Below are 17,032 nucleotides of genomic sequence, written 5' to 3'. Positions count from 1 at the left end.
CCAGCCCAGAGAGCGTGCTGGGGGTGTTTGGTTTATCTTAAACCAGCAAAGCATTTGGGACAGACATTGCCTAAACCAGTTTGACCCAAATCAGTTAAGTCTGATATTACATTCAACTGGGTTTTTCTCAAACCAGTTTCAGCCATTTTCAAACTGGTTTATGCGCACTGAACATCTGTTCTGTTACAGGTTTAAACCAGTTTCTGATCACTTAAACAAGTTTATGTGTAATGTCTGCCCCAGCTTAGGCGCTATAATATCTAGATGGAGGTGACTATAAGGTCAATTTGGAACTGATTCATAGTATATACAATTACTCATACTTAGCATGAGTATCACTCCTAAAAAGCTCTGGTAACTGATACAATGGATCTCTGTTTAGGCCAGTGTATAGCATAACTTGCCTTTAGAATCACCATTTAGAGAATGTGGGGCTGGTTTCTACAGGTATATTGCCATTTTATCTCATTCCAATGGATACGCTTACATTTAATCCATAAGTTATTTCAGTAGTCACCAACCGGTCAATACCATTCAACCGGTCAATTGTGGAGCCTCTGACAATCAATCTCAGTCTGGGACGGCTGAGCATGGGGGCACTCGGCCCCCCTCCAGACTGAGATTGACTGTCAGAGGCTCTGGGATCAGGAGTGGCAGGACACATGTGCAGAGTGGCTGGGACACAGTCTGGGAGTGCCCGGATGGTGGCAGGATGCACATGACTGGGTTGAGCTGTGCTACCTGCCACTGGGGCCAGGCTGGGTGAGTGGTGTGATCCCCCTCCATGCCCTGCAGTGAGGGAGGGACTGGGGCAGAGGCAGAAGTAAGTGGGGCCTCATTGGGGCCAGGGGAAGATCGGAGCCTGGTTGGCTCATCCAGGGGTGCGGAGGTGGGGGTCTCCCATGCTGCATGCACCCTGGCAGAGGCCTGGGAGCCATGTGCCCTCCTGATCTGTGTGCGCAGCAGAGGCTGCTGCTGCTGCATGCTGGGCTTTGCACCCCGAGCTTTGTACACATATTGGGGAGGGGGCAGATGCCCCCCAGGCCTTTATCGGGGTGTGTGCAGCGGTGGGAGCCCCTGTGTGCCTGGATGAGCTGTCCAGGCTCCAACCCTCCCCCAGCCCCACTGGGCCCCATTCCCTTGGTGGCAGGGAATGTGGACATAGACAGCAGAACGGGGGATGGTGCTAACAGGGCTTAGCTCCCCCAAATGCAGGGCAGTGGTAGGGCTGCAAGGCAGCCCAACCACAGGCTTTCAGCAGGTGCATAGGGTAGATCTTGGATTGCTTTTTAATTCAGAAAGTGATCTCCTACTCAAAAAGTTCGGAAACCACTGACCTATTTGAAGGCCTGTAGACTTCTGTGAATACAATACAGTCAGGATCTAGGGGCTGAATTTATTCCTGGTTTAAACAAACCAACCTCCCAAGGAAGATGGGATCTGTACCTGTTTCTTCAGAATGCAGAATGATCCTTTATCTGTGGGCCCTAATTTAGCAAAGCACTGAAGCCCATGCTGAATCGCAAGAACCCAACAGGTTTAAAACAAAAGATGGTGGTTTCACTTTGCAGGGGATTTCACTTTTTCTATTTTAGGCTCATTACAACAAGAAAAATCAAAGTAAAACCTAGCTTGTTTTTTTTAATATGAAATGATAAAACTCTCTCTTACACTTCTGGGGGAAGAAAAATGAAGTGAAAAATCTTCAGCTTCTGGCATAATTTAGGATTTTCCTTTTCCTGAAATTATTCTACTTTATCAACTGAATACACAGCCAAGCTGCTTCCTGACCCTGAAACACTCTGTAGTATTAATATTTATTAACTCACAAGAAGAATTGTTTCTAAGAGTTAGGGTCTATAGAACCAGGTTTGTAATAATCTATACATTTTACAAAGAAACCTGGGCCACCAACATGAAGCTCTGAATTCCATCTGACATGTTTGGAACTGCGTTTCCAGTGTTACAGTTAATTTTGATTCTCATTAATTTAATGAAAATCTTTATATTATTTATTTTTTTAAGCCAATGTTTTCAAAGACTATTTTAATATAAAGATTTCAAAATACAAAAGAAGAGAGAGACAGGTAACTTGAGATGCAATTTTGGAATGTATACTCGTAGTTCAAATGTGCAAGCTTGAACTTAACAAATGTTTAAAATATTTGAGTTTTTTAAACAGTGCCAAAATAAACCACATCTTTTCTAAAGACTACATATTTAGCTAGGCACTGGCAATGTAAATCTTTCAACCATTTCAAGTATTTGTTTAAAAGCCTCACAGAACACGTGCACTTTCAACAAAACTGAAGAATGAAATGTTTAGACCACTGAAGTCCAACAGCTGACCTCAAATCAAACTAAAGCAAGACTTTAGTTTGGTCTTTAGTTTTTTTGTATTTGCTAATATATTTTATTTATCACTACACTGTAGGAAAAACTAGAAGTCATCTTGTGCCCAAACCTTTTGTTAAATGGTGCAATGATAAAAGTCAGATGCACTGTGTGTAATGCTTTAATTCTGACTTGCATAGCATCAGAAACAGTCCAATTTTTTTGTATAGTATCAGAAGTATTCCAATAATTTATTAGATTAATCTGCTCCCATATAAATTGTTTATTTTGATACAAAAGAAAAAACATTGTGTGGTACAGCATATAAAAAACAATTTCCATTTGGAATGATTTTAAATGAAGAAAACAAAGGCATAAAGAAACCTTGGTATTAAGATAACTTTATTTTTGTATGTGAATTAAAGCATTTTACAGCTTGTGGTCTTCTAATAAGACTATTCTTAAAGTTATTTTAACTTGGAAATCAATTTGAATGAAAATCTTGTAAAATGTCCTATAAAGTAAAAAAAAATAAAAAAACCCTCAATGATTCCGTGACAACAGCTTGACATTACTCAACTATTTCAATATGCTGATTTATTTGGAAAGGCAGTTTTAAAATTCTCGCACATTAATGTTAACTAATGAGTCTTACTGAAGCCACTGAATATATTTAAGAGAATAATACATTATTTCCTCTATAGGCTTCCACTAACAAGGCTGCCAGGGCTATGAACTTTTTAACTATCAGCAGTTTTCCTGACACCAGTTTATAAAACTATGTTATCATGTTTGGTTGTGGGCTGAATGAAAAACAGTGCTAACTGACTAAAGGTCCACAGTTCTTTTCTGTTAAAGTTGACTTGTCACAATATTGTTAATTAGTGAGGGCTTACAGAAGGCTTACCATGAATATAATTACACTGCTGAAAAACATTAATAATGTTCTTATTCTAAGACAACGTGATGTTATTTACATATTTTATACCATGGTGTGCATCATCAATGGCACATAATGCTGTAACTTGCTGCATGATCACAGGAGTATGCAAAATCTCATGAGGAATATGGGATGTGTGTGTATCTTTCTACTATATGGTGATGATAATATAACTCATACCCATACAGTTGTCAGTCTTTGCCTGTGAAAGACAGTCTTTTACTCATTTAAGAGTGGTAAGAGGCAAAGGAACTACCATTGCTTCTTTGTACTCTGACTCATCCTCATTCTTTCCTCATAGATTAGGACACAAATAATTGGAAATGGATAATAATAGTTGCTATTATATAGTAGTTCATATTTTTTAAGTACTGTGTGGACATTAACCTATTAAACCTGATAGTGATTCTGTGAGGAAAAGCAATTTAAGTAAAACATTCCTTTCCTAATCCTCTCCATTTTTCAGATGGGAAAAATAGACAGAAGGTGCCACCTCACTGAAGTGAATGGTAAAACTCCTGTTGACTTCGGGAAGGCCAGGACTTTACCCACAGATACTAGAAGCCTGATCCTGCATTTTTCTGCATCAGGGTTTTGCCATAAACTTCAGTGGGTACAGGGGCAGAAATCAATTTATTTCAGTGGGAGTTAGTTGCTTAAATGCTTTTTTAAATCTTAGTAGGTAAGATTTAATAACTGATTTCATGGAACTTTCCAAAGGGCACACATTTCACCAGTAGCAGAGTAGCTCTAAAACCCATGAATTCCTGATTTCTAGCCTCTCCTCCAGACTATATTTCTGAAGCAGTCTGTTAAAGACAAAAGATCTGTAGCTGAATTTTTAAAAGGTGATGGTTCACTTAATTACAAATCACAATAGTTTAGGAAAAGTGATAAACCCTTTGATAAGAGTTAATTAGTGGGCTCTGTGGTGTCACGAATAAGCATTCTTTTTACCTCTCATACACATCATGACACAACTGTATTATGGGGGATTTTCATTTTATACTGAAGAATCAAAGATTGGCCACAAATCTGGTGGTATGATGACTGCTGTAATCCTATGCATGTGGCCATGCTATTTTCCTAAACAAGGTAGGGCATAATAAGAGGAAGGATATGAAGATGTAACGTTGTATCAAACAGCAGAACTATGTGGAGTTTGCACTTAAGGGGCTACCTGACCCTTATGAGACACACAGTGGGAGGGGATAATTGTAGACCTACTTAGGTAAAGGTGAAACCTAGGTCACTTAAGCATGACAAACAACTTCTTCCTTCCTTGCTTGACCATTGCCTTCCAGTCTAATTGGCTAAGTACAGACAGTCAAAAAGCCTGAGGCTGAATTGATTCAGTCTTTTCAGGTTAGTCTAAGCTGCAGAGATAAGCTGAGAAACAACTGGAGAGACATTCACTTTTGATTCAGGAAATGCAGCCACATACCTGCAGTGGCCCAGGCCAGAAGCTGGAGGGTGCTAGAGCACAGCTCTCTGGCACTTAGCCAGAAAGCACTGTGTGTTTGCTTCCTCTCCCTGCTCCCTGTGAGGTCTCTGGGATTTGCAGTCTAAAATCACAGCAGAAGGATTCTTCAGGGTTGCTCATCACTATCTCTCCCTGCTTTCAGGAGCCAGCAGTAAGTTTTTAGCAGGGCAGCGTACAGTAGGGCAGCTCTGTACTTGGGGGAAAGGAAGTTTAATCACCCTTCCTGGCCCCAGCCCCTAGCCAGGGTTTGCCTGGAGAGAGGTGGGGAGGCAGTCCCTCCCCACCATTCTGCTTTCCCCTTCTCTACTGGACAGACAGGTCTGGAAAGCCTGCTGGAGGACTGTGATTTAACTTGAACCAGGAAGGGACCTGGGACAAAAGTTTCATAAACTGGTTTATGTGCACTGAACTTCTGTTCTGTTTAAACCAGTTTCTGAATACTTAAACCAGTTTATGTGTAACTTCTGTCCCTAGCCAAGGAGTGAATCCACATGAGAACTCCCCTTTTCACTCACTGCACCAAGAGGTCTAATGAAGTTATTAGAAAACAAGCAGCAACAGTTTCCAATGGCATTCCCAGGACTGTTGTCATAGGCTCACCTTGTACAGGAGAGTAGCTAGGAGCATCTGTGGGCTCTTCTAGGGTTTTACTAGTGGTCAGGTCTAAAGGCTCAGGATTATTGGAACTGGGGCTCAGAGGGTGTTAGAGCAGAAAGGGTGGCTTCTCAAGGGATCGGTCAGATGGGCATAACAAATACTAGAAACTGCAAATAGAGTTGGACTGAAGGAGAGCTACTCCTTCTACAAGTGCTCTGGCTTGGTACTCTGAAACTAAGGCTAGGTACAGACATTATACATAAACTAGTATAAGTGATTGGAAACCAGTCTAAACCTGTAACAGAACAGAAATTTAGTGCACATAGGCTTGTTTAAAAATGGCAGACCAGGATGATGTAGTATTAGTTTTAATTGGTTTAGGTTAAACTGGTCTACTGAACTTATGCACCAGCTCCCCTCCCAACTCAAGTTAAATCCCAGTCCCCTGGCATCCCAGGTGCCTTTGCAGGTAGGCCCCTTGTCAGCACCCCCTGCAGGGTGGGTGGGCTAGTCCCAGCCCACATGCATCTGCTCTTGCCGAGCACTGGGCCAACCCTGCCCCCAGTCTGTTACAGAGCTGAGGCAGCAAAGCCTTTGGTCCCCACCCCTGTGTCTTGTCTGCACCTGTCAACCAGACCAAGCAGACAGGGGTGGAAGAGCAGAGGCCCTGCCCCTAGCCCAACCGGTATAGCTAGCAGGGGCTGCATGGTGGAAACTTTCCCCCTTCCTTGCAGCCTGGCCCAGCTGGCCAGTATGGCTCCTCTTCCTGGCCCTGCCCCCTGCCAGCTGTCAGAGAGATGGAAGAGGGGGAAAGCAGAGGCCCCTTCTTCAGCCCCTCCCCCAAGTTATTCTGGCTCACTTTCCTCCTCTCTCCCCCCCACCACTGATAGCTGGCAGGAAGGTGGGGCTGGGGAGAGAAGCCACACTGGCCAGCCAGGCCAGGCAGTCAGGAAGGGGGAAGCCCCACTGCATGCCCCCTCCCTAGCTTTTCTGGGTGGGTCTGGGCCGACCAGCTTCACACAGTGGGGGCCTCCACTTTCCTCCTCTCTCCCCCCACTGACAGCTGGTTGAGGGGAGAGGCCTGGGGAGAAAAGCTGTGCTGGCAAGTCAGGCCAGGAAGTAAGGAAGGCAAGAAGCCCCTGGTGCATGGACCTGGCCCATCCAGATCCAAGCAAACACAACTGGGGCAGGATGGTGGCCTGCAAGGCAGGGGGCCTCCACTTCCTGTTCCCTCTCCTGGTGATGTGTGGCTATCACCCCTGGCTCCTGCCTTCCCCTGTCAGGTGATCTGCAAAGTAGCCAGGGTGCAAGTGGAGGCCCCTGTCCTGTGGACACAACCCCCCCCCACCTGAGCAAGCACAGCTGGGGAGGGCACCCCCCCTGCTGCCTCTACAGCTGGCCAGTGAGGGGGCAGGTCTGGGGAGAGAAGCTGCACTGGGAGGAATGTGGGAGTGCCCCCGCATTTTAGCCTTGGTCAATAAAGACATCTGTGTGCCCCCTACCACCAAAGGGCAAATGTGTATTCGTTTGCTCCCAATCCAGTCTACACAGTGTAGAGAAACCCACCTAGGTTTGATTGATTCCATCTCAGGGTTTTTGAATGCCTGTACCTAATCAAAGAGACTAGGTATACAGATGAAGGTAGTTCTGCAATATCTGACAGACACTGACACTCCACAAACCATGAAATCTTTTCTTCTTATACTCCTCTTTCTGCTGCCCTTCTGTTTCATTATTGCTGTAAAACAAACTTTAAAAATCAGACAGCATAAAGCTAGCTAGGGAGACTGAGCAGAATGCCCAGTGTTTCCCTTTGAAAGAAGGCAAAAGGACTGATAGAAAAGAGGTGAGGCTGTGCCTTACATAGTGGAGCTGTTTTGACACTACCAAGTGGAATATTAGCAGATCAGAAAGGTTTGCTTCCATAGGAGAGGAAAGAGGAGTGACACTTCTCCTTGGCTTGAAATCCTATGCAGTATAATTGCATTTCTACAAAGTAATACATAAGTCACTTATTTCTGTGAAATATAACTCCATGCTTGTGTTTATGATAAGCTGAAATTGCCGTGTCATAGGAATCTGTATTAGCTATAGGAATTCTTTACAAAGCCACGTGCATACCTTCCCTCTCCAATGCATTTGCATAATTTCCTATACTAATCACAATACAACGGGTTACGGTATGCTTCAGGAAGGAGGGTTCTACAGCATATTAACCAGAGATTCTTCTTAAATCTAGATGCCTATTATCCATTGAGAAATATACGCAACATAAAAATATTCACTTGTTTGCAGACTCATAAATAGCAAAGGGGATTTATATTTTGAGACACTGCTTTATAGGATTTTGTGCCTGAAGCAGGTAGCATTTAGAACATGATCATCTTGGGCCTGGAAGCAGACTGCAGTCCAATAATATTAAGAGAGCATTCTAAAATATGCATCTCAAATATTTTCAGACTCGTCACTGACTATGCTACAATACAGCTCCCTAAAAGCAAACGTGCTTGCAGCGATACATTTTGACAAATCACCAAACTCAGCAGCAAAGTGGTTAAACATTTATGATTTGATTTTATCTCAGCTTGGAATGTCGTTGGAGTGTCCCACTTCTAACAACTGTTTGCTAAGTTAAGGCTTTAGTGTTTACACAGTGCTGAATGAAGCAGCCTGGTCACCAGATGTGAATGCTTCCCTAGACTGAAGCTTTCAATCAGATCACGGTCCTAATGGTCCCTGCTCCAACCTTCTTCCTCAGGACGTCCACCAGCCTTTCCAACCTGAGGTGGGGGTGGGGGAGAGGGAAGGAGGGGAAAAAAAAGAAGCTAACATTAGGAATGTTCTGGCTGAAAGAGACAGTGTTTGCATTGAACCAAGCTGTCCTGGTGGTGGTCATGCTAAGAAACAAAGCATTACTGTAAAAGACAGACATTAGGGCAAAATGCAGACAAATTGAAAAAACTTTTAACCTACAGCCCAGCCCAGTCACAGTCAGAGGTGTTAGATCAATTCATCTTCTCCTTTGCAATATATACAGTATCTGTGATTCCTATGACACACTAGTTAACACAGGACTGCACACATCAATATAGGTCTGGATATTCCATTTTACAGAGGCAGTACATTGAGTTCCTGAAAAAAGAATCAACTATGTGGATATATCTCTCATTATATAAAACATTTAGCTGCTGTACTTCTTTTGAAGAAACTCAACACCTGTTACTCAGCTCAGTTTTGGAATGTATTTTAGTGCTGTGTGTTTACCTCTAAAAATCCCAAAGGCATTATGTCAAAACCTCTTTTCAAAATACAAGAAAAATAAAGTCTCTGAGGAACTAGGGATGTATTTTATGTTTAAACTGGTGAATATGGCTGGTCTATCAATTCAGACAAGAATATATGATAATTCAGGGCCTACCTCAGCAAGGTACTGTGTGGCTTCAACTCCCACTGACTTCAATGAAATGGGAATGAGGGTGCTGAGCATCTCATCAGACTGCATGCTTAGTTACCTTTTTCCTTCTTTAAAAGCACACAGCTAAACTCAAAGATTTAATTTTGTCCAGGATTTTGCATTCACATACATTTTTCTTAAACACTCCAGGAGCAGTGTGTAATAGCCATTTCCTTTGTTTATTCCATTTTATAGAATCCCTCTATTAAAGTTCTCCCATAAATAAACACATAGCGTAAAGCCTGACACTGAGGGCAGAGAACTTTTTTTCAGAGTCGTGCCCAATGTATAATATACACAACACGCTGTTAAGAAGAGATGCAAGTCCAATCAGCTGCATGCAGTACTGAAAGCTCATTATCTTTTCTGCTCTGAAAAGAGCATTTTTACTTTCTTTTTTTGTTGCAAGCTGCACAATAGAGAGAATGTAAATACAAAATAGAAATAAGCCAACCATTTTAGAACTACAAAATGTGTTTAACCTACTGGATGAAAAAATGGTCTAAGGGCAAAAGAATTAGTTTGTGCTTCTTGAATTTATTGTCCCAAGTCATAACATATGATAATGACTACTACATACAATTGGTGTTGAAACACTCAGATTTTCCAGTAACCTCTGAGCATCATGAAACTATACCTTTGATGGTACTGTTTAGATTACTTAATTCCTGAAACTAGATTAGGATTTCATCACTCAAGAGCAAGGGAGGGGAAGATTATTAATAGACACCAGGAAACAAAACATAGTTCTCCAGAGTACTGGAGAAATGGTTTGTCAAGTTTGGTAATTTCACTTTCCAAATGATATATTGATATTCTGATTATAAATCTACCTTTTTGCCTCCCAAAGAACTCTAACATTTGAACTCAACTTACACTCAGGGTTGACCTGCAATTGTGTTCCCAGCTTTCTTGACTTTTGTACTTGTATTATTTTTCAGCATGCAATAAAAATACCAAATCAGAATTCTTTTCCAGTAAAAATTTTTTTTAGAACTTTTCTTTGTCATCTTAATTGCACAGTCACAATTTCCTCAAAAGCATAAATATACAGTTCCTCATCCATGTGGAGGTAAGACATGGACAGATGATAACTTCCCATGATCTACACAACTATCAAAATGTGGGCTTCTTAGTTTATCCTTACTTGAATTGCTGGCTAGCGAGTGGCTTCCAGATCCTAGAAAATCTACTGGACATATTTTTCCTCCCGAGAAGTTCACACATTTTGTCATTTCTGATGTTCAATACTTTAAAAAAATAATGATTTGGAACAGATCTGCCCTTATTTTTAGCAGCTGCTAGAACCTTTGAATTTTACAGATCATTTATTTATGCTCAGCAGAACCATCCTGACCTTCTCATCCACATTCATCACCAATGGAAGTTTCTCACTCACTGGTACTCTTCCTCTTTGTGTGTTAGGAAAATACACCCCTGCTAGGAAGCAAAAAGAGTTGAAGAAATGGAGCCAAATATCTTTGACAAATTGAAAGTCTGAGCTGATAGTTTTTATTATTTTCTGAAAGAAGGAAAATAGTGACATCTGACAAGTTGGATTATTTAAATCACTTTGTGGCTACACACACATGGAAAAAACTCTAAAATTGTTTTAGTTTCTTAAGTGCCTTTAAAATGATAAAGGAAATAGAGAAATGGGCATCGTAGCTTATATGTTATCCTGCACAGTTTTGTGTCCAACCAATGGCATTGCACAACAATGCAGACAAGTTAGTGAAGAATTGCCCATATTTGAAGAGAAATACCAGTAGGATGAAAGTTGCTGTCTTCTGTTTAACCTTGAAACTGTCAGGCCTCATTGAAAATAATGAGGCTTAACAATCATAGCTTCTGCTCTTCAGATGAATGATGACTGCAATCATCAAAACGGGATTTCCAGCATCAAGTACAAGCTGTGCAGAGCTAATTTTTTGCCTTTTGTTTCAGTGTTGTAGAGATTTGCAAACTTAGTTATTCTTTATTTGGGAACAAAAGCAGTAGGGGATTAAGAAAATGGGTCCCTAAAACAGATCTAAACAATTCTGTGGAAGGGAAACTGTAACAACTCATGAATTAAATCTCAGAGGGTGAAATTCAATAGGCAGCTTGAGACCTCCTGTGTCACTTAACTCCCACAAAATCCACAAAACAATGCTGTAGCCCTAATTAGTGGTTAGAAGCCCCTGGTACAAGCCTTTATATTACTACTTCAGGAACACACAATTCTAGTCCCTGTTATCTTTCACAGGGCCCATTTCTGCCACTCTTACTCACAGTGCATAGCATCTTTCTCTGTGAACAGGCAAGAGGAGTTAAATACACTACTTATGCTGTAAGGTATCACCCAAAAAGGGTTCAGCTGATATAACTTGTTCCCTAATGAACAGCCTCTATCAGAACTGGTCCCTTAATGATCAGACTCAGTAGGCTGCTGTAGTACAACTACCTCCCTTTGAAGGGTAGGCAGTCTAGGGTGTTTTACATAGCTCATAAAGAGAGCTCAGGCTCACAAAAGCTTATGCATTTCTGATTTAGGTACTCTATAAGATGCATCTCTGCCCTGCCTTCTACTAGGTAGACTAATTCACAGCTCTAAATGCCATTCTCATAACAGCAGCTTAACTTTGATTGTGGGTTAGAGCCCGTATAGCTAAACAGGAAGTACTGGGAACTAACAGGTATATCGGACTCCTAATTTTGGCAGTTTCATGGAAAAGGATGGAAGACAGTGACTTAAAGAAACAACTTCTATTGCCTGTTAACTGTATCATCACTATATAATTCAGAAATATAATGATAGCATCTTTTACTTAACCGGCAGCTATATTTACTGCATTTGACTGTGATCCTCAACACTGAGCAAATTAACCAAAGCTGCTTTTTTTGCTAGAATGGGTTTTATAACGTGACTAACTTGTGAAGGAGGTAGTCTTTGTAGGATGACTGTGATGTAAAACAGGGTACTTAAGAAGGTCCAAGGGGTTATGTGCAGGCGGGTGGAGATGGAGTGTCACCACACATGATCCCACACTGCCAGCGCTCTTGGCTGAAAGTGGTGGGGAGGGGAAGCTTGCATGTAGCAGCTGCTCCACACCACCCACCTCCCCCTGGCTCCATGTCTAGCCACTGGGCCAAAAAAGGTTGAAAACCCCTAATGGAAAAGATGAAACACTGTTTCCTTGCAAAGTATAAAAAGGACAATAATTAAATTTCCTTCATCTCACAAAGTTGCACAAAAAGCAAATTTGCAGAGAAGATATTCTTTCTGATATTTAGGTAAGACAGAAGAATGATGATGGAAAAATCAGCTACAGAAAGAAAGGATAATATGTCTGAAGATATGCAGGTTCCTAATCATCATTAGGAATATTGAGAGGAATATTCACAAATACCCAAGTAGGTCAGAAACCCAATTTCTATTTACTTCCGTAGGACAATGCCTAACCCACTTAGGTACTTTTAAAACTCCCTAGGCACCTGTCTGCATTTAGGTACTTTAAGCACCATTTAAAATGCAGCCTAAAGGAAATAATTTACTTTACAAATGTTGCTTTGTTTATATGTAAACTATCTTCTATTTTTGTGTTTTTAGAAATTGGCATTAACAGGGGAAAAAAGGCTGAGCCAAAATGTTCTTAGAAAAATAGTTGCAACCCCAGCATTTGTCATATTGAGCTGCATGTATTGAAAGGCAGAAAATTCCATGCCTTCAGGTCTGATGGAATTTGCTGTATTTGAAGAGCATGAAAAGAAAGAGTGAAAAATATTCTCTATATGCATTAGTTATTTCTGTAGTGTGCATTTAATGGCTTCTTCTAACATCCCTGCTCCAGAAGCCAAAAACAGCTGTTTGTGAAGGGGTAACATAACCTCACTTTTTAAAGAGGCAATGGCAAAGCTGATACACAAATATTTCTTACTTTAGCAATAGAAGCATTGCCTTAAAGACTCCTGATTTCTGAGAGGCTGAGAATGACCTTTTGTGAATATGGAGTTTACATTAATTCTAGCCCAAAACTGAGATTATTTGAAGTTAAGTTTAGTAGCAAACAAATTTACCTGTGGGGTCAGCTATGGTGATGAATGATATCAGTTGGAATAAACACTCATTATCTTTGAAAAGTAAATCTCTCCTGCTGAAGCCTAAGCTAGAATATTTGTCATTAGGTATTTATTTCCAAAGCTATATTTTAGTTGCTTCCTTATGCAGTTATATTTAGTTTGTGCTTTCTTGTCACCTATGTATACCACATGTTTATGAATCAATAACTACTGGATATGGCTATATAGTTCTTGAAGTGCTCTAGTAATGGTCTTGATATTAGCAGACTTCTGAATTTTCCTTCAATTGTGTTACCCTTTAGACCACACATTAAAGGTGACTCCAGATATTCAGAGGCTGGTATCAACTCTGAAGGGAGATATATTTTTTTAAAGTAGTTTCTTTAGTCTGTGTGTGTGTATGTGTACACATGCATATATACACATTCCTAATGACAGACACTTCTGCTCAGAGTATGGAAATGGATAGCTGCAGAACAGTTTTTGGGCTCTATTGCTCTCTCTGGTGCAGGGTGTGCACGTGCAGTCTCTGTCCACTGTCTTCCCTCAGACATTCAGGTTATGGCATGAAGCTTCAGGTTGGGGCTTCAGTTCAGTAAATAATAGACTAACTAACGCTAGCTGAGTGAGGTGCTGGATCAGCGCATCCTCCAGCTGTGTCCCTTCTCTGGCCACTTTAGGCTAGACTGTGGCATTTAACTGTAAGCCCTGAATAAGGGTAGTGCTGCAGTGCCCCAAGTGGATCACCAGATAATGGTTTAGGAATACCCACAATTAACCCAAACAGAACACAGCATCTGCCAATTAGCCTTATGTCCTAATCTGCAAGGCAATACATAGACACGGCTGAAACAATAGTTTCTAACTGAAGCTGGATGAGTTAAGTGATAAAAGCAAAACTCTTCTGGGTTTTGAAATACTACATACATTCTTATTAACCTAAACTATAACCTTTGGTTCTTTCCAGCAGATTAGATTAGGCTCAGACTATGAGGATGGCCTTACTTGGGTGCTTTCAGGCTTCTTGTGGAATGTGTTTTGCTCACACTAACCCTCCCTCGTGAACCTAGCATTTCTGAAAAAACCCTTATAACAAGAATGCAGCAGACAGAAACATCTGTATTTAATGGTAGTGTTATGTGAGTAATTGATTCTTTAAATAGGTTGCTAAATTAAAAAAAAAATCAATAAAAATATTTTTCCCAGTTTTTCTCATCGAAACATTTCCATTTGCCTGCAAATGGAACATTCCCTTTTCAGGCACCTGTCACAAAAGCAAGAGAAACACATGCCTGAGGCAGGATGGGGGTACTATTGTGCTCTTACTATCTATTAGGTAAAAATGGGTATTTAGGGATATTCCCTCAAGAGACAGGTAGAGAAGGGACCCCTATCCCTGAAAGGCTTTGGATCACCAGGCACCAGGGTACTCTGGCCTGGGTTCCTTTCATTCTCTGTTACTGAAGTTTTTTCCCTTCCAATACAAAACCTTTAAAGATTCATTGGGGGCAGGCATGGACTTTCGGCATCCCATCTCACAGGTGAATGCCATAGCCTCCAGAGTCATTCTCACTCTCCTGTTCTCCATGGCTCAAGGAATTGGTTTTTTTTATAAAAAGTATGTTTTTATTAAAACTATTTTATACTGAAATTACCAAATACTTCTGGCCATCTCAAAACTTCATTTCTCAACCAAAAATGATTAACTGAACAAAAATTCAGTTGCATTGAAGGAGAGTAAGTAGTATATATGCTATAAGCTTTTAATACATTATTTTTATGATAAAACCCTAATACATTTTAGATGGATCATGCTACATTCCTCATGCTTAACAAACATTATTTGATATCTTTTAAGTCATAGCTGGACTTCTTTTTAAAAGGCATACTAGCTCAGCCAGAAATTAAGACCGTAGTGGAGGAATTACTAAGTGAAATTCTATGGTCTGTGGGTGTATCTACACATGCATTTGATCTGGGATCAGTTTACTCAAGCGTAAACTACTCACATGTAAACACTCCCGGGCAGGCATCTACATATGCAGGGTAGTGGGAGGAGATTTGCTGCTAATGGCAGCAACTGCTGTCATTTCCTGGGGCCCTGCAGGGAGCACTGGGCCAGGACACAACTGTCTCCTGGCCTTGGCTCCCCAATTACGGGTAGGGGACTTGGAAAGAACTGCTGGGGAAGGCAGGTCCCAGCCCCTCCTGCCCCCCATGTGCCAGTGTGGCAGCTAGCTCACTCCTAGCTGCTCCACCAACAGATTCAAGTAGCAAATTTACTTTCGATTAGTAATGGCACAGTAGTGCTTGTGTAGATGACTGACTGGAAGTAATCTGCTTCCAGTTAGCTGTCCACCAGAGGGCAAGAGATTGCTCCCTGCCCCCTGGAGCTCCTTGCTGCCAGGACAGGGGGACATAGTCCCCCACCCAGGCTCTGGTGGTGGACCCTGCCTTGGCAGCAAGCAGCTCCTGGGGGCAGGAAGCAATCTCCTGCCCCTTGGTGGATGGCTAACTGGGAGCAGACATACTCCCAGTCAGTCATCTACACAAGCACTACTACTAATCGAAAATAAATTTGCTACTTGCATTTGCAGGTAGCAAATTTACTTGCAATTAGCAAGGTTTACTCCATAGTAAGCATGTGCATGTGTAGATGCACATGGGTACTTTGCAGTAAACTAAGCTACTGCACAGTTAAGCGTCTTGTGTAAATGCTCCCAGTCTTATGCAGGTGGTTAGAGCAGATGATAATAAAGTTCCTTTCTGGCTTTAAAACCTATGCATCTCAGAGACTGATTCATCGGAGTCAGTCAGCTCTAAACCACGGTACATCATAAAAATGATTAATTTAATTACTCTGGAAATTGCCTCCAGCTACTGACTGCCCAACATTGTTTGTTATGTCACTCCAGAAAGTATCTTCCATTTAACTCTAGGCCTTAAATTTGGCAGTGCAAGTTACTTTCACAGACATGCACTAACACACAAACAAGCAATTTTGAATAACACTCCTTCAGCATCTTTGCTTCCAGAAAGAATAATTTTGTATATTATTAAACTGAGGTAAATACAGCTGGTTGGGCCCCTGACAGCAGGCAGATTTCAACATAAATCTATCTTACATGGGCCTTGGCTTAAACATTAAGTATTTCTCTGTGGTCAACAGAAACTAGTTTGGTCAAATTGTTTTCATAGTTTCATAGTTTCATAGTAGCTAGAGTCGGAAGGGACCTAGGTAGATCATCTAGTCCGACCCCCTGCCTTGGCAGGAAAGAGCACCGGGGTCAGATGACCCCAGCAAGGTGCTCATCTAACTTCCTTTTAAAAATCCCCAGGCTAGGAGCCTGCACCACTTCCCCTGGAAGCCGGTTCCAGGCCCTAGCCGCCCTGACTGTGAAGTAGCGCCTCCTAATATCTAATCTAAACCTACCCTCCGCCAGCTTGTGACCGTTATTCCTGGTCACTCCTGGCAGCGCACGGGGGAACAGGGACTCCCCCAATACCTGCTGATCCCCCCTGACCAGTTTGTAGCAGGCCACAAGGTCCCCCCTTAACCTTCTCTTGTGGAGGCTAAACAGGTTCAGGTCCCGTAGCCTCTCCTCATAAGGCCTGCCCTGCTGACCCCTGATCATACGAGTGGCCCTCCTCTGGACTCTTTCCATATCGTCCACGTCCCTCTTGAAGTGTGGCGCCCAGAACTGGACGCAGTACTCCAGCTGCGGCCTGACCAGTGCCGCATAGAGGGGGAGGATCACCTCCCTGGACCTGCTCGAGAGGCATCTGTGGATGCATGACAGGGTACGGTTGGCCTTCTTGACTGCCTCCCCACACTGCCGGCCCATGTTCATCGTGGAGTCAATGACGACTCCAAGATCCTTTTCCGTCTCCGTGCTGGCAAGAGGGGAGTTCCCCAACCTGTAAGTGTGGTGCCGGTTCTTCCTCCCCCTGTGCAACACCTTGCACTTATCAGTGTTAAACCCCATCCTATTCTCATCCGCCCACTGTTGCAACCTGTCAAGGTCAGCTTGTAGCCTATTGCACCCTTCTAGTGCACCCACATCCCCCCACATCTTAGTGTCATCAGCAAACTTGAACAGGGTGCTTTCTACCCCCTCATCCAAGTCACTGATGAAGATGTTGAACAGTGCGGGCCCGAGGA

The 17,032-nt window shown here is 42.2% G+C and overlaps 1 protein-coding gene across 6 annotated transcripts in view; it reads right to left on the bottom strand.

The window, feature by feature from the left end:
- Positions 1-2,718: 2,718 nt before the first annotated feature.
- The window catches only part of MIPOL1 (mirror-image polydactyly 1), a 346,213-nt gene continuing 331,899 nt past the window's right edge, over positions 2,719-17,032 (bottom strand). For all 6 annotated transcript variants that reach the window (XM_090033637.1, XM_090033631.1, XM_090033632.1 and 3 more), the window contains one exon: positions 2,719-8,134. In XM_090033637.1, the coding sequence (XP_089889763.1) occupies positions 8,068-8,134 (67 nt within the window). In that variant the 3' untranslated portion in view covers positions 2,719-8,067. The remainder of the gene's footprint in view (positions 8,135-17,032) is intronic.

This window comes from Crocodylus siamensis, chromosome 2 (assembly GCF_052110815.1).
Source record: "Crocodylus siamensis isolate JL-2025a chromosome 2, ASM5211081v1, whole genome shotgun sequence".
Classification (NCBI taxonomy): Eukaryota; Metazoa; Chordata; order Crocodylia; family Crocodylidae; genus Crocodylus; species Crocodylus siamensis.
Note: the sequence above shows the minus strand (reverse complement) of the source record. Positions and strands in the feature narration are given on the sequence as shown.